Source organism: Falco rusticolus, chromosome 19 (genome assembly GCF_015220075.1).
Source record: "Falco rusticolus isolate bFalRus1 chromosome 19, bFalRus1.pri, whole genome shotgun sequence".
Taxonomy (NCBI): domain Eukaryota; kingdom Metazoa; phylum Chordata; class Aves; order Falconiformes; family Falconidae; genus Falco; species Falco rusticolus.
In genome coordinates this window covers 5,942,401-5,969,797 of record NC_051205.1, presented here as the reverse complement: position 1 = coordinate 5,969,797, position 27,397 = coordinate 5,942,401, and the positions used below count along the sequence as shown (strand labels likewise).

The window sequence follows — 27,397 nt, the reverse complement described above, 5'->3', positions numbered from 1 at the left end:
ACCCCATCATTTATCTGGGCTTTCAAAACGAACCACAGACTCTGAAATATTTGCCTAAAGGCGTGATATTTTGTGGGAAATAGACCTATTTTCGCTGGTCCTGGAGATCCTCCGAGCAGCCTTTCTGCCAAGTGTATGTTTCATGAGCCGGGGTTGTATGAAATAGATTTGCCTTTATGAGCTGTGTGGGCACATATAGGTAAATTCAGAGGTAATTGTAATCCCATATACACTCTCCTCACTCTACACACTCGTATAGATATGCACACATACACTTTGCAAAGGCAAACGTATTTCACACGTACATAAATAAACACAGCAAATACTTGGGCTTTGAATTTGGTCATGAGAAAATCCTGGCACCAGCAGCCGGCCAATATTCCTGCCTAAACTGCAGGAAAAAGCCAAGCGGACCGTGCAAGTGTAGCAACTTCCTCGGCACCGCAGTCACGCCCGAGTCGGGAAATTCACAGGAAAAACTTGATTTAGCCAAAGGCACCTTCGAAATATGCTGGTGTGACATGGACCCAGTTCGCGCTTGGAGAAAACCTTGAATGCTACCAAGCCCTGGAAATCCCCTTGGAAACTCCATCACCCCCCCAAACGCTTAAATTACAGGGAAAGGTGTCTTACCTTCTGCAAGAATAAAAATTCGGGTTCAACATAAACGAAAACTGAAGCTATACAAGATTTTAAAAGGAAGCAACAGAAACAGAAACAGAAACAGGCAAAATCCGCCCCAAATTGGATCTGACCATTTGAAAACTCTGCAAACGCCACGAAATGCCTTTTAAAACGCAAAAACACTGGGAAACTACATCTTTCTCCACGCACCCATTTTAAATTTAACATCTGAAGCGAAAGAAAACCTTTATCTGTATTTATTTATTCCTTTATTTACGCCCCAATTACAAATCCGACCCAATATAATCTTTCTTTCGGGTTAACTCCCACCAAAACCTCTCTTGGCGTGGATGTTGAAGGCGCTTTGTGCAGATAAGTTTGGAGGGGTTTTGATAACCTTGACTTTGTGGGGGTTTTTTTTTTTGCTTTTTTTTTTTCCTGTGGGTATGGGTGAGGGGGTGTGTGCAATTGCAACTCAACTGCCAGATAATATCATTTCCCTTTGGATGCGGAATGGTATTAAAAAAAAAAACAGAAAGAAAGAAAATAAAGAAAAAAGAAAGGATAAAAAAGAGAAGTGTTTCTGGGTTTTGCTTTGAAAAAGGCCAGTTTTGGAGAGGGAAGCGCCAGAGGATAGGTTTTGCTGGTGCCACAGACCCGAGGTGTGTGTGCATGGGGGTCCACACACGACCCACATGCATGCAGCCCTGCATGCACATACAACGCCACATTCCCCAGCCATCCTTCTGCTGGTGGAACCCTAATTATAGCACGGATCCTGACACACGGCGGATATTTTAATCCACATACCACAGGCAAACCATGCAACCCTTTGCTTAGATCTAGGCAGGATTTTCTACCAACTTTTTAGAGAAATTCAATCCATCCCTTCGCATGTTCCTCACTTATTGACCTGAAAGAAGCCTCAGAATCCACCTAGCTTCAATTTTGGACAGGAACAAACCCGAATATTCACATACACGTAGATTTCAAGCCATATGCAATCTCTATAGTGAAAATAAAACGTCTTCCATGAAAGCCTCTTTTCAGAAAATACAAATTTAAAACATCTGCTCAACACACAGAAACATTTTTTGCCTTCGCAAACAAGACCTCAATTCGCCAGGAAAAAAAAAAAAAAAAAAAAAAAAAAAAGCAGCTTTTTCCTCTCTGAGTCTCCCAACGAGCTTCCAAGCCACGAAATGAACCACACTGCACAACTCCAGCCTGAGATGTTTGCAACTGCAAATTAGACTCTACGCATTTTAATTTTTTACCCTACTTCAACACTGAGCAAAGCCAAAGAAGACAAATCCTCTTAGCACACGGAAATAAAGCATTTACATAGAAAGCGATATGAAAGGGAAAATAATCAGGGTTCATCTGCCTTAAAAACCACAACCCCCCCTGCAAGCGACACCCCCAAACAAACAAGCCCCAAGTCTCTGCAATTTCAAAGCAAAGCCACCTCATCTTATCACATTCTGCAGCGTTGACTGCAAGAACCTTTTTTTTTTTTTTTTTTTTTTTTGCATAAGTACATGCACAGCAAATTTTCTCCATAAAAAGAGCGAGGGGACGAGTTCTTAAATAGCTGTCTGCTCCTTTTTCTCAGCTCTTAAATATATATTAAAAAAAAAAAACAACAACAAAACAAACAACCCAAAGCAAACCACCCAACAGTTCTAGGAAGATTTTTTTTCCCCAAAAGACAGCAACAATACAGAACATTATTGTGCCAATTTCTGGAGGAGAAGTTGGCTGGGTAGAGAGCACGTTAGCGCATATTCGCAGTACTCTAGCTCTTATTAGCTATGGATGATTACTAATTGCTGAAATTAGCTACTGGTAATGAATGATTCCCTTACCTTTTGCTTCATTGTCAGAATTGTCAGTGCTGGTGTCAGTGTTTTTATTCAGCTCTTTCTCTGCTTCCGAAGGACTTATTTTGGGTGCTGGGGCGCTTTTTTCTGTTTTAATTTCGTTCGTGGATGTGTTCTGAGTATTATCTGTTTTTGTGTTTTCGGGAAAACTCACTTTAGCCACCGGGGGCGGAGGAGGAGGAGGAGGTGGTGGTGCTGGTTCCAGATGCTCATTCCTTGGGTTCAGGCTCGCCCTGGATTCAAAACTTGCCTCAAACTCATTTGGATTGCTGCAGTTTGACGTCTTCTCCATGGAGGGGTAACCTTGGCTCGCTCGGTAGTAGCTAGGAACGGGGACTTCATGGTCATTTAGGCAAGACTCAGGCATTTGGTTGGGGTAGAGGGCCGTCTCTGTGGCATTTTTTGCCCTTTTATCAGCGTTATACATACAGCAAACATTCTCTTCCTTGACATTGGTTGGGAAGGAGCAGGATGGGAGCTGTCTTGCAACAGGTTGCTCGATCCTGTACGTATTTTTGGGGTCACACCAAGTGTCTAGCTGAGAAAGGTAAGATGGATAGGTGCTGAGAGACAAGGTAGCGCTATTCACCTCGTCCCTTTTGGAAAGAGACGGGATAATTCCACAGTTCCTCATGACTCCGCAGCTGAAATCGCTCCCAGGCTGCATGTACATCCCTTGGCTGGAGGAATAATTCTCCCCTCTACAGGTACCGGCCAACGAGTCCATCAAAAACGAGTTAGAAGTCACATTGTTGGGACATGACATTTTCAGAGAGGGTTTTTAAGGAGGAATACTCCAGCCAGGGGCTGACATCTTTTTTTTAGGGGGAAAAAATATCAAGCACCATAATTATCCACGCATCGCTCTCCCCCCCTCCACCCCCCCACGTGATGCCCAGGCCAATGAGGATTGAAAATGGCCTTGATGATTCAGACGGGGGCGACGTCACGGGGGTCAAGTTGTCGGGACCGGGAGCGGCACCGTGGAGCAACAGCGACATCTGCCAGCACCGGGCCGGGACCTGCCGGCGAACAAAGGCAGAGCCCCGCCGCCCGCTCCCGCCCGCCCGTTTGTTTACCAACGGAGCCACGCGTGGAAACGGGGCAAAGGAGCGGGGCCACCGAAGAAAGAAAAATTATAAAATTTATATCGATTTTGAAAAATTTTTAGTTTTTTTTTTTTCAAATGTATAGGGGGAGAGGGTAAAATTTAAATTAAAGAATCATCCCCTCCCCTTTTTCCCCCCTCTTCCCGTGCCTTCTCGGAATTACCTTTTTGCGCCCCAAAACCAATTTTTAATTGTTGCCTCCCGACGCCCCCCTCCTCTCTCCTTCTCCTTCCTCCGCTCGCCTGCATCTTCCCCGCCCTCCCCAGCGAGGCTGGGCATGGGCGAGCTCCTCTGGGCTGAGCCGGCTGCTGCGCTGCTGCTGCTGCTGCTTGGCGTTATTTTTATGCGTATTAAAATTATTTGGGTTTTTTAGGGAGGTAGATGGGGTTTGGGGGGTGCGGTGGGGTGATGCACTCGGCGCGGCTTTGCTTTCGCTGTTTCGAGAGAGATGTGGGAAGGGGGGGGCGGGAATTGGGGAATAATTCAGAGACCCTTCAGGCAGGCATTTCCCCGAAACCCCGAAGCTCCTTAGAGCAGGTTGGATATTTCCCAGGCAGCTTTTTTAATGAAGGAAAAGACGATGAAAACCTAGTTTTGCTTTATATTCCCTTTTCTTTTATTCCCGGCAGCAGAACAGCTTCGCCCTCCCTGACTCTGCGAAGACAGCTTTTTTTAATTATCCACTTTCATTCCCGAACTGTCTTAAGTTTCTGGGATAAAATGGCATGTGTGGTGTTGTGCAGGGGAATGAAAAAAAACCCAACCAACATAACTCCTCGTGGAAAGGAAAAAAAAAGGGGGTCGAATTTGTGCAAAGGGAACGACTTTGGAGGGTGACCTGGTGGAGCGCGGCGGTGTGGTGGGTTCTCTCCCCTCCCGTCCCCCCGTCTGCTCCCTCTTTCTTTCCGGAAAATATCTACCGGGGAGGTGGGCGGGGGGGGGGGGGGGGGGGGAGGGAAGGGAGGAAAATCCAACCTGAGACTAGCTACATACCCTGCAGAAGGCTTTGCAAACTGAAACTCCCCTGATTTGGTCGGATTTTATTTGATTTTCATTTCCTCTTTTTTCCTGGAGTGGTTTCACGAGGAAAGTTACTTTTCTCTTCAATATTTCCTCTCTCCTCTTTTGTGGCGCAATTCGCGGCGATGGCAGCTCAAGTTGCTGTTTTCTTTTAAATTTTAAATCTCCGAGCAAGATTTGATGCCTTAAAGACGACGGAATTTAAACATTGGTAGTTATCGTGCCCTTTCCCCCAACTTAATTTTCTTTATGATTTTCTAAATCGTGTAGTAATTAGGCTCTATAGGGTTTTTGTCATCATTCGTCCTGGCGTGTTGTAATGCTGGTGGGTGAACTCTGATTTTAGGCGAAGCGGACGATTAAAGCAATGGTGAATAAATAAATAAAAAGGGAGATAGCCCGGAATTTCAAGATCATTACGATTAGAAAGAGACGGGTTCAGAGTCACTTTCAAGGGAAACAAAAAGAAAACGCCACCTTTCATAAAAAAAAAAAAAAAAAGAACAACGGGGGTGGGGGGGAGAGAGAAAAAGAAGGAAAAAAGGAAAAGAATGGGGAGAAAAAAGAAAAAGAAGGGGGAGAAAGGAAAGGGAGCAAAATCGTGGAGAAAAAAAAAAGTACATTGGAGCAGAGAAAGTGGAACTTGACCGTTTGGGGTGATTTGTAACGGTTTAGAGCAAAGTCCTGCTTAAATATTCTCACGTCTGCAAACCTGTTTTCCCAAAGATTTTCAAAAGCAGGGCTGTAAAATTTCCCTCGACTTAACTTTCAAGAGCTTTGCGGGTCTTCTCTCCGCATCAAGTAGGACAAGTTTCAATATCTTAGGCCGAAAAAGCCTAAAAGTGCATAATCCTATTTCGTGTGCCCCCTTCCCCAGCACAGTAAAAGCTTTCGTAGGCTTCAGACGCCATTTGGTTCCCCTGGAAAGCTATTTGCGACTTTATTGCCTCTATTTGTGTTATCTGCATAGGTCTTTTTAAAACAGTTTGATAGAAATCGTTCAGTTTTATGATATCCAACGAAAATTCCACATAATATTTATAAGTAAAGAATAAAACTTTAGTATGGGAGCCAATATTTTCTCATTTATAGGTGATGAAATTAAAGACCAATGCAATTTTGTATTATATTGTGTTTTTTTCCCCCCGGTTTGATTCCCCCCCCCCCCCCCCCCCCCCCCCTTTATTTTTGCAGCTGATGTGGCTGGCCAATAATTTATGCTGCTCAGTCAAACAGTTACACATGTGCATTTTTTGGGACACCAAAATTTGACCTCATAGCTTCCTGTATTGCCTGCCTAAAGATTAAATACGTTTTCCTGATTTTTTCGCCCTGCATTCTGGTGTGTGCTTTGTCGAAGGAGATATGAAGGAGTTGCACGGAGCCCATCAAACGTGACATTAAATAATTTGAATTTGCTTCTCCGCAGAACCAGGCGCCTCGCAAGAGCATCTCGAGCAAACCTCCCCATCCGGGTTGCCGGAGAAAGCAAAAAACGGTGCTGGAAACCTCATCTTTTATGAATGTGTAAACGTTGTGAGTATAAAATAAAGATTTACACCGTTCATAGGCGTTTTGTTTACTAGGGTTTGCCAGCACAAGCTAGCGATGTAAACGTTTGGAGGGTTTCAAGCCTGGTTCCCGAGTTGCTAATCAGCATCTTCGGGAGCACAGTGGGATGAGTAAATATAAAATCAGGTTGTTCATAAAAATATGAGCTGAAAATGTCTCGAAACTTCAGCGTGATGGGGTTTTTGGCCATGGAAAAAGAAAGTTGACGTTAGGAAGCAGCACAGAGGCGTCTCCAGGAGACCGAATATTGTTTAAAGTTTAAAATAATTAGAAGTATGATAAACATGGGTCATTAATGGAAAGAGAAATAAAATTCATCAGCCTAAGTGGAACCCCCGTTGGGAAAAATGCTTTACTCTAATTACAGAAAATAAATACGAACAAATGCTATTAAAACTTAAAAGGAGAGAGTCTACCCGTGGTAAGGACTTTAATAACCTACTTTGAATTTTACACACTTTTAGGGGAACCATATACACGTCCGATGTTCATCCCCCGCCACCGTCGGGCTGCCACCCTTACGCGTTTCCTCGAAAGCTGCTCTCCCACCCCCACCCCCCAGCCGCGTGGGTTCAACCTGGCCCTTTTGGGCCAGTTCAGGGGGTTTTACCCAATGAACTCCGAGGCACAGCAAAAAAAGTGGGGTTTTGCCCTTCCTTTCACGGCCCCTGTTCTCCCGGGGAGAGGGGATGCCTGAGCGGGCTGTCCCCGCGTCCTCCCATTGTCCCCAGAGTCCCAGACAGCGCAATTGCCCTAAAACGTCCCCAAACCAGCGCTGGGGATGCCCGGGAAGCCGCGGACCTTGCTAGGCAGGGACGAGGGGCTGGGGGGGGAGATGCCAGAAAACCCCGTCTTCTTCCCATCACCCCGAGGAGTATATAAATGTCTACGATTTCCAAGACAAAGCATCTCTCAGGCTTCCTCGGAATATTTTACCTGTCCCCTTTTCAATCTAATTATTTAACTGTGAGTTATGTATAGAAAGTGTTTCTTATGCTCATTGTATTTTTTACCAAGTTTTCTTACGTTTTTATGACAAACATTCATTTTCGCTTCGAGGAAGTATTTGGTAGCAACACTTTAATGATTACCTTAAATTTGTATTTCTGCCCGGTATTATGCCCCATGTTGTAGCGGAAATAATTCTGATTTATGACAAAGTACACTGGAGTACAATAACAGCGATGCAAAAATAAAACCCACGCCTTTATATGTTGGCTTAGAAACTGTAAACTATCACCACAAGAAATCTATCAAACTTTACAATCCCTCTTACCCTGCTTCCTTCTTTCTGAGTAACTTAAGTCAAAGAATTATGGAATGATATTATGTTCCTTGAGGTGGTATTGAAAACTGTGTTCAAGCTTTTCTACCCCCAACATAGCACCCATGGACTGGATGGAGGTTGGACCCCTTTCCTTTCCCTTTGATCATTAAGGCGAAATTTGGAAAGTGTAATTCATACATAAGCAAGAGCAGGCAGGGTGACAGAGCACAACGATGTGACACGGGGATTTTGGAGGAGTTTATTCAGTGCTGAAATGTTTCCTTTAATTTTCCAGCCGTGTTAACAAACTTAAATATTGTGCCCACACACACACACAAAAAAAAACAACCCACAGAGAGAGAGAATAATTTCTACCAGAGGTGTGTAGGTTCGGGTGGAAGCTCTGAAAATGTGGATTATTGCACGTTTGGAAAATTAAAGGGTTTTTTTGTGGGGGTTTTGGGGTTTGGGATTGTTTTTTGGGGGTTGGCGGGTTTTTGCTTTTAGTCTGGGAAATACTGGTGGCCGCGCTGCGGTTTTTAAGCTGCAAAATAACTGAGCAATGTGGATTTTGGAGAGCCCCTTTTATAAAGTTAAAAAAAAAAAAAAAAAGAAGTGAAGTTGAAAGAGGCGAAGAGTAACGATGAAAGGTAAAAACTGCAAACAATGAAGGACGTGCTAAAATGTGGGTCTGCCCTGCGAGTTAAGAGCAAACCTCAAAGAATTCCTATTTTTCACATATGACGATAGGAAAATGATTCCTTTCAAAGTTTTTTAAAACACTGATAATTTAACAGGCGTCTTTGAAGCGGCAACGCCGGTCTGCTGAGCGCCTCAAAATAAACATTATTGTTTCAATTACAGTTTTAGCAGAATATCGAGAGCACCGCGAGGACGGGCGATTAACACTCCCGTTTCTTCTTCAGCAAGAAAAAGAAGCAATTTGGGCAAAATAAAATCCCAATAAATAGAAATTTCACACCTAGCCATGGAAATACGCTGGAGAGATCGGAGCTGAAGCTTGACCTTTTTCTTTTGCTGTATTTGCCTACATTTGCGAGTCTCTACCTTCCAAACGCACACACCGCCGCAGAGGTGGAGAGTGCTGGGAAACGTATGTGCAGGGAGAGAATTTTCTTTAAAAAACGCTGGAATTCTCCTTTTTATTTTTTTTTTAATATATTTTTTCCGTACCTGCAGCCCTCATCCTGAGAGAGAACCTCGAACATCTCTTGCTTCCTTAATCCCGGGCTCTTCGCAAACCCCAAAGAGTTTCGGCTGTTTTTTAAAAATTAACCGTCATTTGCAGAGTCACACACGGTTTATATCAAACACATCTTTAAAGCAGAGGACTGCAGATTTTCTTGAGCATGTATCACCTAATTCAAAGAAAGGAATTAGGCCGCTTTTTGACAATTAAAACGAACGAATTTACTTTGCTACTTGTAGCACATAAACAATTGTAATGTTTACATTAAGCCTTCCCCCCTTTTTTTTTCCAAAATGAATAAAGTTTTTTTATGGGCTCCATCAGCAATATGTTCCAGCCTAATTTCTCAACTCTAGATTAAAAAAAAAAAAAAAAAAAAAAGCCTTGTGAGGTTGCAAACCACATTCTCGTGGTTTCATGTTGTAATTTAGAAGTTATCAAAAGCAGAGAAACGTGCTTCCATCTAACATATGCTGTGCATCCCTCCATCCCCAACTTTATGAAAGGCGGATAAGCCAGGCCTTAATGAGCCGCCATTTTGGGGCAAAATAATAAAACTCATATTTTTAATATATTCCCGGACAGCGGAGGGGCAGCGCAGCTATGAGCTGCCCCCACACCGCCCTCGTCTCCCTTTTTTTGGGGGCATTTATTTTTAGGGGGCCATTTATTTGGGGGAGAGCTATTTCTTTATGGAAGGCCATTTATTTTTGGAGGTCTATTTAATCATGGGAGACTATGTTTGGAGGTCTATTTATTGGGGGGGTCTATTTATTTTTAGGAGTTTGTTTTTTTTTTCTTTCGGAGGGGGGGTAAAAATCAAATCGCAAGTTTGCAAACGCTTTGCCTCAAATCCGCAATTCCTTCCCCAAAGTTTTCTCCCTCTCCCCCCCTCCCTCCCTTCCCCTCCCTCCTCCTTTTGCCGGTGGCTTTGCAATATTTCAGCAGCAAATTCGCAGCCGGTCCCCCCTCGGCAGAGCGGTGCTTCAGGAGAACCAATTTAATTGCCTTTCGCCAAGGTTATGGGCCACCAGGGTCCCTGGGAGAGGGCTCCAGGACTCGGGGGCTGCTGCCTGCTTGCCTGTGCCCAGCCCTGCCTCTCCGCCGGGAGCAGCTATTGCTCCTATAAAAGTTCCTCGTACACAAATAAATGAATTCACCCTAGGATCCACAGGCGAGGATTAGCTCAATTGATGGTCGATTCGAGTCCACTTGCCAAAACCACTGGCTTTCTTCTTCGCTTTTGCGAAATCCCAGCTCTGGCCAAGCTGCAAACCAACGTCAAACCCGTGAGGAAAAGTGGAAATGGTCAAAAGGATGGATTTCCCCTCACGGCTATTGTGTGCCGCTCTTGCTGAGTTGTTCAGCTGAAGTTGTTTATTTACATGCCACCAAGGAGGTTTCGCCTTATCACACTGTCAAGTTTACGTGCTTCTGCCCTGGCACCTTCGGGAGAGGCTGCGTGGGGCCGTGTGGGTGCCAGTGGGTGCGTGTGCCTGGGTACGTGCGGCCCCGTCCACACAACGAGGATTCTGGACACTTTAATCCAGCACTTGCAGCTCTACAGATCCCCCCTCCCCAAACAAGCTTCTTTTTTTCCTTCTTCATTTTTTTCATTTTTTTCTTTTTCTCCTTTCCTTTTTCCTTTCTTTTCTTTTTTCCTTTCTTTTCTCTCTCTCTCTCTTTTTTTAATTTTTAAAAAAGAAGTAATTTGCTTTGTAAGGAAACCAGCATAAGTGAACATTATTATCCCGCAAGAAGCCAATTAGAAGCCGGCCCCCTCGCCTCCTTCCCTCTGCAATATTTCACAACAAAGTCACCCAGAGCTGCTTCCAATATGTTGTGTATGAAATCCAGGGAGCAATAGGAAACAGGTTGGGTTGGTGTGTTTGTACGTCACATGGAAAGGGCTTTTGTAATTAGTCTGGGTGTCATTAACGTAGAGCACAGAGCGAGCTCCCCAGCCTATGAGGGAGGCTTTATTGTGATGGACATCCAAGGTAGGAATAAAGCTGGTGGAAAAGCCTAAATGCGTGCTGGGAATTAAAAAAAAAGGGGGGGGGGGCGGGGAAAAAAGAAAAAAAAAGAGGAAAAACTTGTAAAACTTTTACGCCAAACAAAGTTATAAAAACTTTTCATGCGTTAAGATATCAAAAGCTTTATAACAATAATAAAGACTGTGTGCCGTGTGTGTTAAACCTGCCTCGAAATGCATTAAATGCTGCGCGGCTGAGTTAAATATTAAGCATCATAAACGCCACGCGGGGCTCAAAATTAGTTTGGGGGTGGGGGGGTGGGTGGGGTCGGCGGAAAAATGTGGGGGGCCCCCCCACCCTGGCTCCCTGGAGGCGGGGCGGCCGGGGAGCCGCGACCCTCTCTGATTCCACTTTATTACAAAAGGGTTAAAGGTGATGGACTTGACTTTATTGAAGTTCAAAGACATCATATATTCACATTTTTCTTCCTGTGGGTCTCACTCCCACCCCTGATCACCCAGCCCGCCTCGGAAAACCCCTCGCCATGGCAAGTTTTGGTTTTCTGTGGTTAAATGGGAGCCGGCACCCAAAAACCCGGCGCCGGACCCTCCCCTCGCCCCGCCGCATATGTCGCCCTCCGTATAGGTGCACGCACACTGGGTTGGCGAGATACATATGTCTCAGCCCTGTTCTGCTTGTACGCTCCCCCACTGTGGTACCCAAAGCATCTTCAGCGACCCCCCCCCCCGCCCCGTCCTCCGCCAGCCCCTTCTCCCCCCCCTCCCCAGAACATTAACAGCCCTTTTCCTACATGGCACTGATGCTTAATGCTGCTGTAAACTCCCACATGGTCTATAAACTTGGATTTTACAACTAGCATTCCATTTTAGCTCGCGAAAACTTTGAACTAGGCCTACAGTTTCATTGTGCTGCAGTTGAACTGGAGCCTTGGAAAAGGCGGGGGGGGGGGGAAGGAGAAAGGCAGGGAGGGGGAGAGAGAAGAGGGGGGGAAAAAATTCCCTGGGCAAGACTCCCTTATTTGTTTACTATTTACTGCGGAAGTCTTTTCCTTTAGCCAGACGGGGTAATTAAGAAAAATTAAGCTGTTTAGTGCTGCAGTCTTTATTACAACGTCTAGACTAGCCGCTTTTGTCCGGACAGCCGCTGCTGTTACGGAGCATTAACTGCCTCTTCTGACCTCCCGATATTCACCTTATTGCACCTCTCTCTAGTTTTCCTAACCTTGGGAAGGTTTGGCAAACACTCATTAAAGAAAGGTGCTTTCCCCCACCCCTCTCTCTTTATTTTATTTTTGCGGTGGAGGATAAGCCCCCTCCTCAGTCTGGTCCCGGCGCGCAGCTACATCTGCCAGGAAGATGGCTCCTATCTTCAGCTTGTCTATTTTACTTCGCAGCCCGGGGAAAAAAAAAAAAAAAAAAAAAAAAAAAGGAAAAAAATCCCCAAATCCCCTCCTTACGCCTAGTTTATTGAATGTAAAGCTTAGGCGAGATTTTAGGCCGGGGGCAAGCGTCCTTTCAGCTGGCAGTCTTTGCAAAAATAAATACAAGGAAATAAAGCAGCGCTTCGCCATCCTCCGAGCCCCTTTTTCTTCCCTTTCCCACTCTTGTAATGAGAAACATGCCTCTGAACATCCTTTCAAGATCATATCGTGGTGTAACCAGGACGGGTCTATCACGAAAGCTTTAAGTTGGTTTGCATTTAATTGCGCGGGGGGTGCGTAGGGGCGTTCAGATGGGTGCAAACGAAGAACATTTTTGTGGGTTTAGCATTTTTTTTCCCCTACCGTTGTCAAATAAAATCAGAAGACACCATCAAAGGGGTTTTCATTCAACAGGGTTGTATTTAAAAGCAAGTATGAGAATTTTACAAGAACACTCTCAATGGATGGGAATATAATGTGCTGTTTCTTGGCTGCTGGGGGTTTTATTCCCCCTCTCTTTGTCCCACCCCCCCCAGCCCTCGTCCATATGCACAATCCCATCAGAAAGCAGGAGAGCATCCAGATTGGAAACCTCGAACATAACCCCCCCTCCCCCCAAAAAAAACCCAACCCCCCTTCCGAATTGTTGTATTTACACAAAATACATGCACCACATCGCCAACGGCATCTTCGGGATTTCTTTGTCCTTGAAAACGTTGTGTTGGTTTCGGACACTGCGAGAAAAAAGTCATTGTGCAAACAGGGAAAAAAAAAATAATCACTTTTATGCCCTGTGCCTGGGAGTTGAACTTGTTTTCCTTAAGCAGGAATTTAAGGACTTGACTTTGCATTTGTGCTTTGTATAAGGTATCCTTGACTCATGGAAATGCAGCTTGTTTCTTGGTGTAATTACAGTTTCATTCATTTTTAAATTTTTGTTTTTTAAGAAGACTAATATATTGTTCTCATGAAAATGCAAAAAGATTAACTACAACCGGAAAACAGTGAAAGACATCTGGAGCCAAATTCAGAGTAGGATTAGTGGGCCAAGAAAAATCCTATAAATTTCAGTTCGCTGATGAATACAATGAACTCCACACCAAACGTGTGCTCCAAGGTGGAGGTTTCCTATTAATGCCAGTCCTATTAGAGCAGATTGCAGCGAGTCCCATGAATACGGATGATGATATTTCTGATATGCATTCAGGTATTTAAACTCCTATGGAAGAAACCCACACCACAATGACCGCAAAGAGGCTTTTAAGAGGGGAAATTCTAATAAAATGGTCAAATAAAATCATAATGTAGAACAGCTTGCAATGTCTTTATTTGCCACAGAATTTCACAGAGTATCCCGGGGACTCACTTTACATACACAAAGAATTGGTTTTAATTATTATTCTTTTTCAGGATTTTTTTTTCTTGTTGTTCTTCGTCTCCCATTTCGGGGGGAAGGGGGGGGGGGGGGGGAAGAAAAGAAAAGAAAATGAAAAAGAAAAAGGATAAAGGAAAAAACCAGCACTACGAAATTTATTTACAAACCATTTCAGAGCCAGTTATTGCAAATGTATTTTCTCCTGGATTTACCCCCCTCCCGACTCCAAATGTAGGAATGATACTGCAGAGGATATATATATATGGATATATACACGCTCACTCCCGTATATATATGCATATATATATTTTTAGATAGAAAAGGTGGATGGAGAGGTGGAAATAATGACCTTCCTTAATACACAGATGAGCGGGGTGGGTATGAATGTGCACACACACACACATAGAAGGACACACATGTCTGTGTGTGCATACACACACACACACACACACACACACACACACTCTCTCTCTCTCACCCCAGATGAAGTGATTCGATCCTAACAGGGAGACTTTGGCCGCTCTTGTGATAACACAGCTGCATACTGAAATCACCGTGGTAGTAACACCCAGCACTGCGATTTATTCAAATGGACAGGGTGCCTAAATAATAATATACAATAAAATAATAATAATAATAATAATTAAAAAAAGGGGGAATCCCAACCTGTTCAGGAAAAAAAAAAGAAAAAAAAAAGAAAAAAGTTAAATAAAATGTTCATGGAATTCAAGTCCTTGAAGCGGGAACTGAAAGAAAATCTCACTCCTTTTGTTACTCAGCACTGTCCCAGACATACAAATATAAGTAACGAAAAGGCTTAAACTTTGAGGTTGCTTTGTCGACTCAAAGGGCAAACCCATGCTCGCAACTGTTCCTCCTCAATACACAGACACTTCACCAGGAGAGGGGATTTCAAAAGATGTTCACAACAAGGGATTTCCAGAGAAATACTGCAGGCGGTCTCTGCTTAATTTTTTTTCTTTCATTCTTCTGTTCTGAAACCAAATTTTAACCTGTCGGTCAGTGAGATTTAACATCCTAGATAACTGGAGCCTTTTTTCTTTGTTTATATAGACATTGAAGAAAAATTCTCTCTCTAGCTCTCTGATCTGGAATTTCGAATAGGGGCATCTCTTCTTCCTCGTTCTGGGAGCACCTTAAAAGAACCAGAAGGCAGGGTAAATATCCTAAAGAAATGCAAGACACACACCCATCTTCACAGCTGACCAGATAGATCGGAGCAGCTTACTAACTTCAGTTATTAATGCAGGGAGGAGATATCTTCCAGCAGTTCGCCTATTGTTAGGGGTAGCAGAGGTGAGGTTACACAGGGTCTTAAGGACCGTGGTGTAATTATTTTCCCACTGCACGGGGCTTAACGCAGGCACATGCAGACATTTTGGTTGGAGATAGGTTATTTTTTAAAAATAAAGAACAGCCTAGGACTGGAGGCAGCAGGCTGCTGGAGCAGGGTTTAGAGAGGCTGGAAAAAAAACCCCACACCACACCACACCACGCTCAGCTGCAAATCTGTTATCTGTATAGAAACAGCATGAGCAAGGTTGGAATTAGAGGAACTAGATATTATGTTCCGCATAAGTTTTTTATTAACTCCAGTCCTCGCCACACACGCAAAAAAGAATCAAAGTAAAAGAGAACTTAGCATCTGAGCTGCAAAAGGGGACTTGCATCGCGAAAGCAAATAGGAAAACAAAACAGCCCTCCCCTCTTCCCAAAAGATCCCCACGCTGAACACTAACTTGCAAAGTTGCCTAGATTCAGCCTTTAAAAAACGCTCCAAGACTGCCTAGAAAATGTGAGCGCATGCAAAAGAAACCCAACACAACAACAACAAAAAAACCCAACACAACCAAAAAACAAACCAACAACCAAACCACACACAACACCAGAAGACCCAAACAACCAACCACGTAAGTAAAAGCCCTTCCTGACAAAAGCTAGACGCTCCACTGGGCTTGGAGGAGAATAAATGCCACTTTAAACAGAAAAGTAGAAGAAAATGCTCAGCTTTGCCTGCAAATTCGGCAGATTTCCCCTCAGCACTGCACCCCCACCAAGAGAAAAGACTCAACATACAGTTTTAATTAAACAAAAAAAAGAAAAAAGAAAAAACCAAACAAAAAAAAAGCCGCCCCAAACATTTTGCATGCATCTTAACGCCTAAAAGAAAGCACAGGCAGCTAAAGTAGTGTTCTGCCCAATTGCCTTTTACCCTCAGCAACCCGGGACCAAATCCTTTTAAAATGCTCATGTAAGTTCATGATCAAAGTTAATATTTGTCACGATGGTGTGCTTTTAAAATTTCACAGACTCTAAGATACTGTGTCTGCGCCTAACATCTCCATTTTTTTCAAAGAGCTTTTCCCATCGTAAAAATTCTTCTCGTTGGAAGAAAGAGCTTTGTAGGTTATAATAAAATCCTTTGAATGCTTATAAAACTCCACATAAAATTTGACCGACAAAACACACGGGCTAGTCCCTTAACCTTTCCATTTACTGCTCTACCTACTCGAATTGCTGTTTTTGCTTCCTTCCTTGGTGACAGAAGAGGACGAGGCTGAAGACCCTGGGTTTGTGTTTTCCTCCTCATCTTCCGGGTCTATACCTTGCTCTCCGCGGGATGACAGTGCGTGGGGTTGGGACTCTGCCTCCACTTTGCCCTCACCCTTCTGCAGGCAGGTCTCCGTCGGATTTTCCGCCCCGCAATAGGCATTTTCGAAGAAGCGGTCGAAACCTTGGGGCAAGACAGTGTTTTTGTTCATGCTGGTGTAGAATCCCGTCGATGCCGGGTGGTTGGAGCTGGGGTGGTGGTGGCTGTACACGCTCTCGTTTTTCATTAGCATTTCGGTCATGGTGGAAGGCGGGATGCACTCTCTATGCATCAGATCTTCTGCGGAATAACACGAGGCGTAATTGCTTCGGTGGTGCCATTTACTTGAGGGGTCTAGACCATAGGAGACCTCTCGCACGGGCTGCACTTGCGAGAGGTTGGTGGAGTAAGGGTAGGAGATTTGGCGAGAGGGGGCCTGTGGCAAGAAAGATGACACAGTTGAAAATTCAGGGACGTAATAGGTACAGCTGGGGAGGTAGAGATTAGAAGCGCAACCTGCCCTTTCTCCAAACTCAGCGCTCCTCTCCTTACGCGACTGGGAGCAGAAGTTGCCCAGGTTCACCGAGTTAAACATCTTTCTCCTTTTCTTGCTCCTATAGCTAGATGTTTTGGATCCGATGTGCGGAGGGGAAAAAATTTGGGAAGGCGAGATGACGCGCTATCCGTCTTAGTCGCTCCGGAGGACACGTGATCCAAAGTAGATATTGTCATATATCAGTTTGGAGCACTTAGATGCGTAGGAGTGGTTCACTTAGGTAAGATCTCAGAGGTTCAAACGATTGGTTTGCAAACACCGCAGAAACATTATGAAAATCAATTGCAGATTTGTATTCATTTTCCTGAAGGCACACCCCTCCTCAGCATTCACAGCAGAACAAGTACAAGGGGTGGCTTGTGAAGTTACTGCTTTTTTTTTCCCTTGCCTTTTTTTTTTTTCCTTCCTCCTCTCCTTCCTATTTGGATTCTGCTTGCTGCTTTTCAGCAGGATTTGGAGATGGGGTGGGGGGGATTTGGGCTGGGGAGGGGGGTAGTGGAGGGAGGGTCTTAGGGAGCTCGAACGGCGTTTTTCCACCCTTTAAAAAAATATTTTAATTACGCTGATTGCTATAATTTATCATTATGGCTATTTCTATCCTTAGAAGTGTTCCTGAACAGACTTTAGGTAGCTCAATAAAATCGCTGGAGGCGCAGAAGTAAGTTTTCCATTTCCCAAACCTTGCTGCAGGCGGGAATGCCCAGCTACAGCTAGGCTGCTAAATTACAACTAAAACTCTATATATCTCTCTATCTGAGAGTGAGGGGGTTGGTGCTAATTAACGAGCTTCTAACATACGCTAATTATGTTGATCTCTATGTGCACATCAACTATACATCAGCCAAGGTAGCATGCTTTATGGAGAATATACCATTTAAGCAATGGCAGTGTGCGGGGGATCGTGTAAAGTTTCCAACTTTAAAGTTAAAGCAGGCCTGGCTTAATGACTTTTAATATCGAATTAGTGATATATCAAGGAATAGAACAAATGAATTAAGTCAATGTCTAATAAATATTCGAAAACCTCTTTTTATGGTTGGTTAAATATTTATTACGTAAGAGTGGCATATTGAATATTTAATGCAATTGTTTATTGTCAATCAATGAACATACTTTCAGCAATACTCTCATCATTTATTCCTCCAGCTGAATTTAAAAAGGTATTCTTATTAAAGTAATTTGTTTTCTCTCCTGTGCCCCGGGAGCCTCCTCTTCCTCTGTCCTTCTGCATTTTCATACCAAAAAGCAGGGATACCGAAGTGCTGCCAGATATTTTGCGAGTTTTGCAAAGAATTATTAGGCGGGTGGGGGGAAAAAATAAATCTCTTCTGCAAACTCATTGGAAAGGTGCACCTGAAGGACGCATAACTTGCGCGGTACCAGGCTCCGCGGGGTTATCCCACTGCCTTTAAACAGTCCTGAAAGAACAAAATTGCCTGCAACAATTGGGCGCTAATAGGGTTTTCACCTGGATTAGAAATCATCTGTCTGAGGGGGAGAATATTTCTCTGTCGAGCAGAGGTGGCTGCTTTCATCTATGGATTAAAATATTGCAGCACATATTCCCCTCCCCCTCCCCCCCCCTTTTTTTTTTTATCCTTTTCTTTACAGGATGCTACTTAGGCATTTTCCCCCGGAATTATCCCTTTTCAAACGCCCAGTAAAAGGAAGAATAAATGAAAATATTAAATTGCCCACACATAAATCCGAACTAAACTCCATCATGGGATCTCTTTGGTGGTGGGCTGAACACTGCGAACAAAAACTGATGTACCAGGAGAGAGTGAGATGCTTTTCTGGAGAGGATCTTGTCAAATCCGAGTTGCAGTCATTTCAAACAGCAAGAAGGAAAAAAGGCAAATCTCAGCATCAGAGCTCTGAGCCTTGGGAGAAGCAGAAAAAGCCTCGACGGCTGCCGTGTTTTCGCTTTGCTTCCCGAAAAAATAACGCATAAACTCATCCGAAAATAACCAATTCACCAAAAGGGAGCAACAGAGGGTCCCAGCCCCTCGCGGGGATGTCCCCCTTGGAGCTGGGCATCCCTGGGCAGCTCCTTTTTTCACTTCGCTCTTGTCTATTTAATTTTCTTTAGTTTGCTAGCACCCAACCTGCTGTTTGCACTGTAACCCCGGGCGTTGCTTAATTCCTAGGCGAGATGTAGAGAAATGGGGAGAGAAACGCATCTCGAGCAACCGGACGAGCTGCAGCCTCTGCTACTAAAAATATACATATCCTGCGATTCTGCAGCAATGCAAGGGGGAAAAAAGGGGAGGGGAAGTTGATTTTCAGGGAAGAAAACAGCCTCACAAGCCCGTACCTTTCAGCCGAGCAGAGCGCGAAGGATTTCAGGATGCTTGAGCAAAAAAATACAGTGGATATTTCAGTAGAGCTTTCCAAAGTGTGGTGCTTATCAGGCGGTGTGACCGGATTTTTATGTATTTATTAGGAAATCTTGAAGGGAAACATGGCGGCTTCACATGCTAAGGTTGTGTGCTCTTCCTCACTTTGAGCCTTCTTCATCTCCTTAATGCAACAGCACACTCTTGATCATTTATTCTCATTAATATCTGGTCCGTCCGTGTGTGTGTCCCCCCCCTTCTCTAGCTTTATATTTTCTATTTAAAGAGCCGTTCTCATAAAACCCTTTTTATAAGGGATCCGGGCGTGTGAGTCTTTCATGAGTGCGTGTGTGTGGAGATAGAGATATACACACATATAAATATGTCTGTAATTGCAAAATGAGCTGTGTTTTCCTCTCAAATGCACCGTTTGGCTGATGAATACATATATATATATATATATAAGGGCAAGAACTCTGGCTGCAGAGATGGATTTCTTCAGGTTTGTAATCTGCCCTATTTTATGACTTGGACGTCGTTTTGGGCAAAACTTTTAATTAAAGTGTCAGCGATCTTTTAACTTGGCTTTTTATGGACCAATATTAATACTAACTACAAACTAATAATGTTAAGCTATTGTTTATGAGTGTAATTATTTTTTCCCCCAAATCCCTCCTGTTTGAAACCTGCGTGGAGGATCTTCTCCCTCCGATCAAAAGGAGAAAGGCTTTAAGATATATTTTTTTGTTATATTTATTCTGATCTTGATTCCATAGGAAGCCTGTAGGCGTGAAGCTCTGCGTCCAGAGGAGGAACGTGAGCGTGTTGTTAAAAAAACAATACCCGAGCAGCTCCTTACACCTAAAACAAAGCACATGCACCCCCCAAAAAAGCCCAACACAAGGGCAAACAACAAAAATCCGTGTGGCATAAAACTCGCCTTCTCTCCTCTAGGTGCGTGAATAATTTATTGCTCTTCGTAGGTAAATACATCTAAACCAAGCCCTGGTGTCGTTTTGGTTTTTAAACCCAGTTTAAAGGGTAGGATTTGCCTGCTTCCTGCAAGGAAGCAGAGAAGAGGCAGCTGTGGAGTCACAGCACTTGAATTTGACCACCAAAGTGACCACCATAAAACGGAATGAAGGCTGGCGGCTCGCATTCCTTTTGGTTGCCCTTTAAAAAAAAAAAAAAAAAAAAAGCTATGCCCTAAAGTCATTTGCCTTACAGCATCCAGAGCATGAGCATTTCAGTCCCTTAATTTTTAAAATCTGCTTCATTTCCCAGTGAATGGGAAAGGTTACAGCTTGGAGGAAAAAATTAAAGAAAAGCTGTATGTGTGCTCTTTAAAGGGGAAAAAATATTTAGGGGAACCTGAGAAGGGGGAAGGAAAGGTCTGATTTTGTAGATTCTGATATGACGGTGTGTATAAGATGAAGCTGCCCCGTCTAGAAGATTATTTCCCCCCTTTATTCAGTTATTTCTCAGCCAGAGGAAAGGAAAAGGAGGCGGCAGCACCGAGCTTGTCGCTCCTTGTGCCTCCTCTGCAGCTGGATATATAAATACCCAGCTTTGTCCTGGCATCTCAGCCGCAGACCTCTCTACCCAAACTGCCCCAGCAGAAAAAGCAAAGTGCAAGGGAAAAAAAAAAATTTCCAACCCCCCCCCCAAGCAACCCTCCCTTGCTCCTGAGTCTGCACTCATTTGCCTGATATAATGCAAACACTTAACACATTTAACAGCGTTTTCAGCAGGCAAATAGGCTCAAGGCTTGTAAGATGTGTTTTGCGTTACTAACAGGAATTTTAAGGGGATGTTAGAGGCATTTCGTGACCAAAAAACATTGTAGCGATTGTACCAAAATCAAAAACTCGGAGTTGTGAAAGTTGGCTTTAGCTGATCTGTGTAAACATCTGAAGTTATATTTTGATTTAGGTTAATCCTGTACTTGAACTCTTCTCAATAAATCATTCCTCTTTTTTTTTTTTTCCCTCTCATTGGGGAGAGAAGATTTTTTTTTTTCTTCCCCCCCAAGCTGGAGTTATCTGAACGCAGTGTAAATTTGTTAGCCATCTCCCAACTCAGGTCAAAAACTTTTTTGTAAGTATTGCCATAAAGAAGTCTTTGTCCGAGCCATACAGTGGGGAAACTACTGACGGGGGGTGGGGGGTGGGAAGGAAGAGGGGACGAGAAGAAAAATAAATAGAATAGAATAGATTTTATACCAACCTGGCTTACCACGCTACTCATTGCTACTTACTGTGCTCTCAAGATATCTGCTGCAAAATTTAGACCCTGAACCTTTCCCTATTTCAGCCAGTTGATCAGAGTTTGCTTTGCCTCCTGCCTTGGGGGAAAAAATAAAGGATTTTTTCCAACCTGCATTGCTAACCTGTGCTCACTCGGGGCTGCAAATGCATTGTGAGTGGGGGCAAAAAGCACTTCTTAAGCAGATGCATCTCCCAGTAGCCGCAGAGATGAGCTTTGCTTTTGCTAAATAGGCTCCAGCTTCTGATGTCTAATGACTTTGGCCTATCAGATGTTCTCAAAGTGATTTTTCCCTCCCTTCCACGACGGTACTACAATACTTCCTCAGATGGACTTATTAAGGAAAAAAAAAAAAAAAAGCCAACACACACACACACAGAGAAAGAGAAAGAGAGGAAACTCAGGCCAGTAAACAGATTACTAGACACCGCGTATGTGTACAGGAAATCTGAAGGGAGAGACAATAGCTACAAGTGGGAAGCGCTTGGGAAATATTATTGTCCCCAAATGGCAAAGATAAATTTAATTGGATGGATGCCAGGCTGCGAAAGAAAACTATATAAGCTGTGAACAATTCAAAGGGGGGGGGGGGGGGGGAGCGGGGAAAAGACTTAGATCTCTCTAGACCTGAGCTGCAAGTTCAAAATCATGTGGACTTAATCAAGATAAAAGCAGATTGAACTATGCTTCCCAACCGCAGGCAAGGCTGGGACTGTCTGGGATAAAAATGTGCGGCGGGTGTCGGATTCACATAGAAGTGATGCCGCAGAGGCGTTAAGAAGAGTTGGACTTAATAATAACCAATATAAGTAACACTTTGCCAATCGGCCTTCCCACTTATTTTTATTTTCTCCTCAGCCACGGGTCCTTCCCCACCTTCTATACAGGGAGAGCTGAGGCCGGGGGAATATCAATGCCTGTGTGTTTCCAGCTATTTATTTACATTATTTTCCTCGGCACAGCTCAGTCGCAGGGAGCTGCTGAAGCATGTGAGGTTGGGGAATTAAAGTAAAACTTCACAGCGTGCTAAAGTCGCTCCTAGAGCCGCTGCGAAATTCAGCTTAGAGGAGACAGGAAACCCAGAGGACCTCGTTAAGCAACACCTATTTCTATTCCACAGCCTCCCTCTCTTTCCCCTCCCTCCAAATACTTATTTAAGCACAAAGGAAGACATATAAAACACACCCAAACCTTTTTAAAATATCCTTTATTCGCCAGACATTCCCTCTTGATAACTTTAGCAGCGCCACTAAAATGTGAAAAACTGTGTAAAAAGTCGGAAATTGTGTCAGGGAAAATGTGTTTTCTGTTGGGTAACCCATTTATTCGCAAAATAGCCCCGAAATGCAAAGTTCAGAATAGAATGTGGGCGGCTAATCCTCCCCAGACTTACTAAAACCGCACACACGTTTGCATGCGTGGTATTTAATCCTTAAATACTCAGGAAATAATTTCCATGATTGCACTTCAATACTTTGGCTCCCGCATCCCCTTTTAAAATGTTTTTTACTTTTGAAATATTTTTTCCCCCACAACAGCTAGCAGCTAGATGTATTTCCCTCAGATAACCATTGATCAAAGGCGAATCTCAACAGTTTATGGGGATAACTTCAATAATTCGCAACTGAGGGCGGGGCGGCGCTGGGCTCTTTCTTCCATCCCCGCGTTAATCAGCATAAAATGAAACAAAATTTTTCGGCTGCTTCACGGGGTGACATTTTCCAAACGTATATCCAGCTTTTAGAAGATAAATGCTGCCGGCGAAGGAGTGGAAGGTATAGCTATGGCAAATGCCTGTGTCCACCCCTCTCCACCTACCTATGTAGCTGATGGGTGGACCTGCCTTTCCCTATGCACTCACGGCCCCTCTCCTATATCCCCTTTTCGGCTGCAGAGGCAGAGGGACAGGGGCACAAAAATCTCTTCTAAACAAGTTGCTTTACTTTGTGCCCGCCGCGAGAAGCGCGGCTCCTTTACTCCCCTGCAGAGGATAAAGTGACGTTCGCATCTTTTTCTTCACCGGGGGTGAGGGCTGGGTGTTTTGCTGGTGCCATGGTCAGTTGGAATGAATACATACCTAAATTAAAAGTACCCAGACTTCTTATTAAAATGCTGGCTTCAAAATACCTCATGTAGTGAGAACAGATAAATTATGGATTAAAAATCCGTCCAATAATCGGACTCTTACCTAACCCCTCCTTCTGGTCCCTCCCGTGCATTTTCTTTCTTTCTTCCTTTCTTCCTTCCTTCCTTCCTTCCTTTCTTCCTCGCTTTCTTTCCCTCTTTCTATTTCTTCCTTTCCATATTTATTAGACAACTGTGAGCCTATAGCATGGGTAATTTGTGCAATAGTCTGATTTTCTCTTACACCATAAATACGCATAGATCTTAATTCATTGCCATATTACAGTCATGTATGCATTCTGATTGAATACTTCTATGGATTTCTATCCCGTAGAGCACAGATTTGCCTAAATAACTACATAGTTATCTTTTCATATTAAACAAAGGCAAATATATGCAAAATTGGCTGCTCCATTGCACTAATCTCCTTCCACCCTTTCCGGTGTTAAGGTATCCAACGCAGCATTTCTTTTAACCTTTGAGTAAGATCTAAAGCAGAGGTCGAAAATCAGGGGGAATATGTGATGGCCTTTTCCCGCGGAAGTGGAAAATAAAGGAAAGACGAGCCGTCCCCCCTCCTCCCGGTGTTTTTGGGGGCAGCCGGGCTGCGGCATCGAGCGATGCTCGGGCCCCTTGCAGGGTTACGGGTTTCCAGACGGTCATTGTCACGTCTATGGAGCCTCTCCGTGACCGGGGGGACACACACCCCATCGCTCCCCTCCCCAGATCTGCCTGTTGGAAGAGCAAGCAGGAGCAAAAAATCCCCCAAACGAGGAATATCCACATTTTCATGGGTTTCATCCCCGCTGCGGGCTCGGCTCGGCGCAGGCAGCCCCCGCGGCTGGCAGGGGAGGCGGGAGAGGGGAGGGGAGATTTGGGGGCCGGGGTCGGGGGACAGGGGGGTGCAAAGACACAGACCCAGACCTGGCGAAAGTTCCCTCCCCGCCAAGCTTGTTCCTCTTGCTGCCGCTTTCCCACGGCTCAAGCGCGGTGGGTTTGGGTGATTTTTGCCGTTTCGGGTGCGTTGGGTTGGCTTCTCCTCCTCTTTGGTTTTTTTTTGTTTGTTTGTTTGTTAGGTTTAGGGTTTTTTTTCTGGAGTGCAAAGGTTCAGGGTGAAGTCAGCTCCGGGTGAGGAGAAAGGGAGACGGGGGAGGGACAGCACGACTTACTGCAAGGCGAGAGGTAAAGGGACTCAGCGATTTTATCCACCCCGGCTTGCAACCGACCCCCCCTTTCCACCCCTTTCCCTGGGTTATTGTTTATCTATTATTAACCTCTTCCCCATCCCGGGCTCAGCCCCTGCTCAGATCTTTTCCAGGAGTCAAATATGAGCAGAAACCACCTTTGCCCACGCATTAAAATCCACATTATTTTATTCAGTGTATCCTCATTTTCAAGCACAGACAGCAGACGAGCTTGGCTCAAAACCCCAAATGTCTCCTACACCCACCTAACCCCCCCCCCTTCTTTTTATTTATTGATTACCCCTCTATGCCCAATTTTCCCCCTCTTTGAGACAAAAAATTCTGCCCCTCTCCCTCCCTCCACCCCCTTTTTTCTTTCTTTCTGCCTCTCTCCTTACCGAGCGAACTTCATTGTTTTCTGGAGGAAATGGTAATGTTCAGACATTAAACCTTAATTGGGCTTTTCTTTATGATGTTTAATTTCCTCCACGGCAGACGGATTTGCATCTTGCTGGGAAAAAGAGAAAGAAAAAAAACCAACACACCAACCCCCGAAGAAGAAAAAGAAGGGGGAAAGACCTTGTTTGAAGTCTGCAGTCCAGCTTAGGGGGGAGAAAGGATGAAAAAAATCAGTATTTGGAGCAAAAGGCTCCAGAAAAACCCACTCCCCTTTTGCTCCTTCAGCGCTCGTCTCGTCTCTCTGCCCCTCGCCGGCTGGACGGTGCGGGGTGAGGGGAAGGGGTTTGGGGTTTTTTGGTAATAATCAGGGCTGCCGCACGGAGCGGGGTGGTCGCCGGCAATGGCATTGCCCCCGGGCTGCGGCGGAGCAGCGCGGACGGCCGCGGAGGGGAGGCTGGAGCCTTAACTTGACCTTCACGTTGGAGGGCGGCCCCCGCCCACCCGACGGGCGGCCCGGACGGCTCCTCCCGCAGGCAGCGGCCCGGGCAGCGCGGCCGCTCTCCGCAGCCGCGCAAATCCAGGGAGAGAAAAACGGCATAAAATCGTGGGGGGGTGGGGGGGTGGGGGGGTTAGTGCGGGGCAGCTCCTGCCCCGGTGCCTCCCAAAAATCAAAATCTCCGGAATTTATTTGCAGTCTTGAGGGTGTGTGGGTGTGGGTGTGTGGGGGTGTGTGTGTGAAGGCAACTTTTATCCCCTGCCTAAAAACAAAATCCCGGTTATAGTCCAGTAGACCCTTTCGCCTCCCCGAGAAATCCCCTTTCACCCCACCGCATCCCCTTCCCCACGACCCACTCTGTCTTCTAAAGAGGCACATTTTTTCCCCAACCACCTTTTTTTTTTTTTTTTTAATCCCGAAATCCATCCCAAAATCCCTTTTTCCCTATAAAAGGGGACAACGCGGAACCGCGGCAGCCAGCGCGGCTCCTCTTTCCAAATAGGTATTTTCTTTAGCCCCATTTAGGAAAAAAAAAAAAAAAATCCATGGCAGAGCCATTTCATTGGGTTAGAGGGATTTTTTTAAAGTTTGAGGAGAGGTTCCTAGGACTTTGATGAATGCATTTTGGGTGGAAAAAAATCAATGAAGTGCTTGTGCAGATGTGGAACTTTGTCGGTGTTCACCCGCCTTTGTGTGTGTCTGGGGGGGGCAGACAGATGCTTTATTTCACAGTCTCTCTATAAAGAGATAATTATATATCTAGTTATCCACCGGAGCAATAAATACTCTTCATCCACAATTACAGATGAAGATGGTTGGTTTAAATACCCATAAAGTCAGTGTTTGGGCTCTGGCTGGCAGTTGAAAATGAGGGATTGGGGGGAGAGGGAGTGGGGGTGGAGATGAGGTGTAAAGAACCACAGCGGGGAGGAACCCAAAGGAAAAGTCCTGTGGTCCCGGCAGCCCCCCCAAAAATGAGCACGACTGGGTAAAAATATCTCAATATTGCTTTATATGACCTCCCCGGCAGCGGGGGGGGGGGCCGTGGTTGCGATGAATTTGTCGATCTTTGGCTGGGCGGGGGTGAGCTGTGCTGTACTCGTACCTTGCTCCTCAGTTACACACCGGAGCTGTGCACAGATATTCCCACTCCAAGGGGGGGTTCACATACACCACACCACACCCCCACCCCCACCCCCCATGTACTTTCGTGGATTCCCGCAAAACCACATGGGATTTATTTTTCAGAGAGGAGAGGAAAAAAAAGCCCTGGCCCACACCATTACCAAAATATCATTTTTAATATTATCGCTATCTCAAGATAGTTTGAGTTGAGGTATGTATGGCCTTTTTTTTTTTTTTTTTTTTTTTTTTTACTTTTCTTGATTTTACTGGACCTGACGCCTGCCCGCCGACATTCCTCATTGCTACCTTGGGTCTCACACTGTACTTTTCCATACCTAATTTTTTAAATGCTTTCTCCTTTAGCAGCGTCTTGTCTCACCTCATAATAGTTTACTGGGTAATCATAAAAATAAAATGAATTTCCACACTCTCTGTAATTATCGACACTTCTCCACCCGACGTGTAGGTTTGGGAGGCACAAGAGTGTACTGGCTGCAAAAATTAATATTAATACACTTTCCCTTTGAAATAAATTAATTTTGGCAAACGTTTTTATAATGAGATATCCTGATGGTTTATATGTTCTCTGTGGCAGTGTTTGGCTAACCCAAGCCTAAAATTAAAGCACAAACTCTCTTAAAAAATTACAGGTAGATTTTTAACGCGGATTTGAGGCACATGCGCTCATATTCTAGCTAGACCAAACCACGGGCTAAATGTGATTTATTCTGACTGAGAGGGATATAAGAGTTCTGCATTTTTCTGGTACCAGAAATGGTGGTGATGGTGGTAGGGGGATCCAAATTTCTGCACTGACAAAA

At 44.6% G+C, this 27,397-nt stretch overlaps 2 protein-coding genes across 2 annotated transcripts in view; both read right to left on the bottom strand.

Annotated features, from left to right (window-relative positions):
- The window catches only part of HOXC10 (homeobox C10), a 4,075-nt gene extending 769 nt beyond the window's left edge, over positions 1-3,306 (bottom strand). The window contains exon 1 of the mRNA XM_037370811.1: positions 2,493-3,306. Coding sequence (XP_037226708.1) covers positions 2,493-3,273 — 781 coding nt within the window. The 5' untranslated portion in view covers positions 3,274-3,306. The remainder of the gene's footprint in view (positions 1-2,492) is intronic.
- An 11,094-nt stretch (positions 3,307-14,400) lies between these two features.
- HOXC11 (homeobox C11) lies at positions 14,401-16,683 on the bottom strand. The gene is made up of 2 exons (XM_037371199.1): positions 16,008-16,683; positions 14,401-14,633 (listed from the first exon to the last, which is right to left on the bottom strand). Exons 1-2 carry the CDS (start codon positions 16,681-16,683, stop codon positions 14,401-14,403), a joined length of 909 nt encoding a protein of 302 aa, XP_037227096.1.
- Between the last annotated feature and the right edge of the window lie 10,714 nt (positions 16,684-27,397).

Excerpts from the sequence above, each read along its gene's own strand:
- HOXC11 (XM_037371199.1), bottom strand. The coding sequence starts at position 16,683 with ATGTTTAACTCGGTGAACCTGGGCAACTTCTGCTCCCAGTCGCGTAAG. Across the intron at positions 14,634-16,007 it reads AAGCAAAAACAGCAATTCGA|GTGCTCCCAGAACGAGGAAG; the intron begins GTAGGTAGAGCA and ends GGTTCTTTTAAG.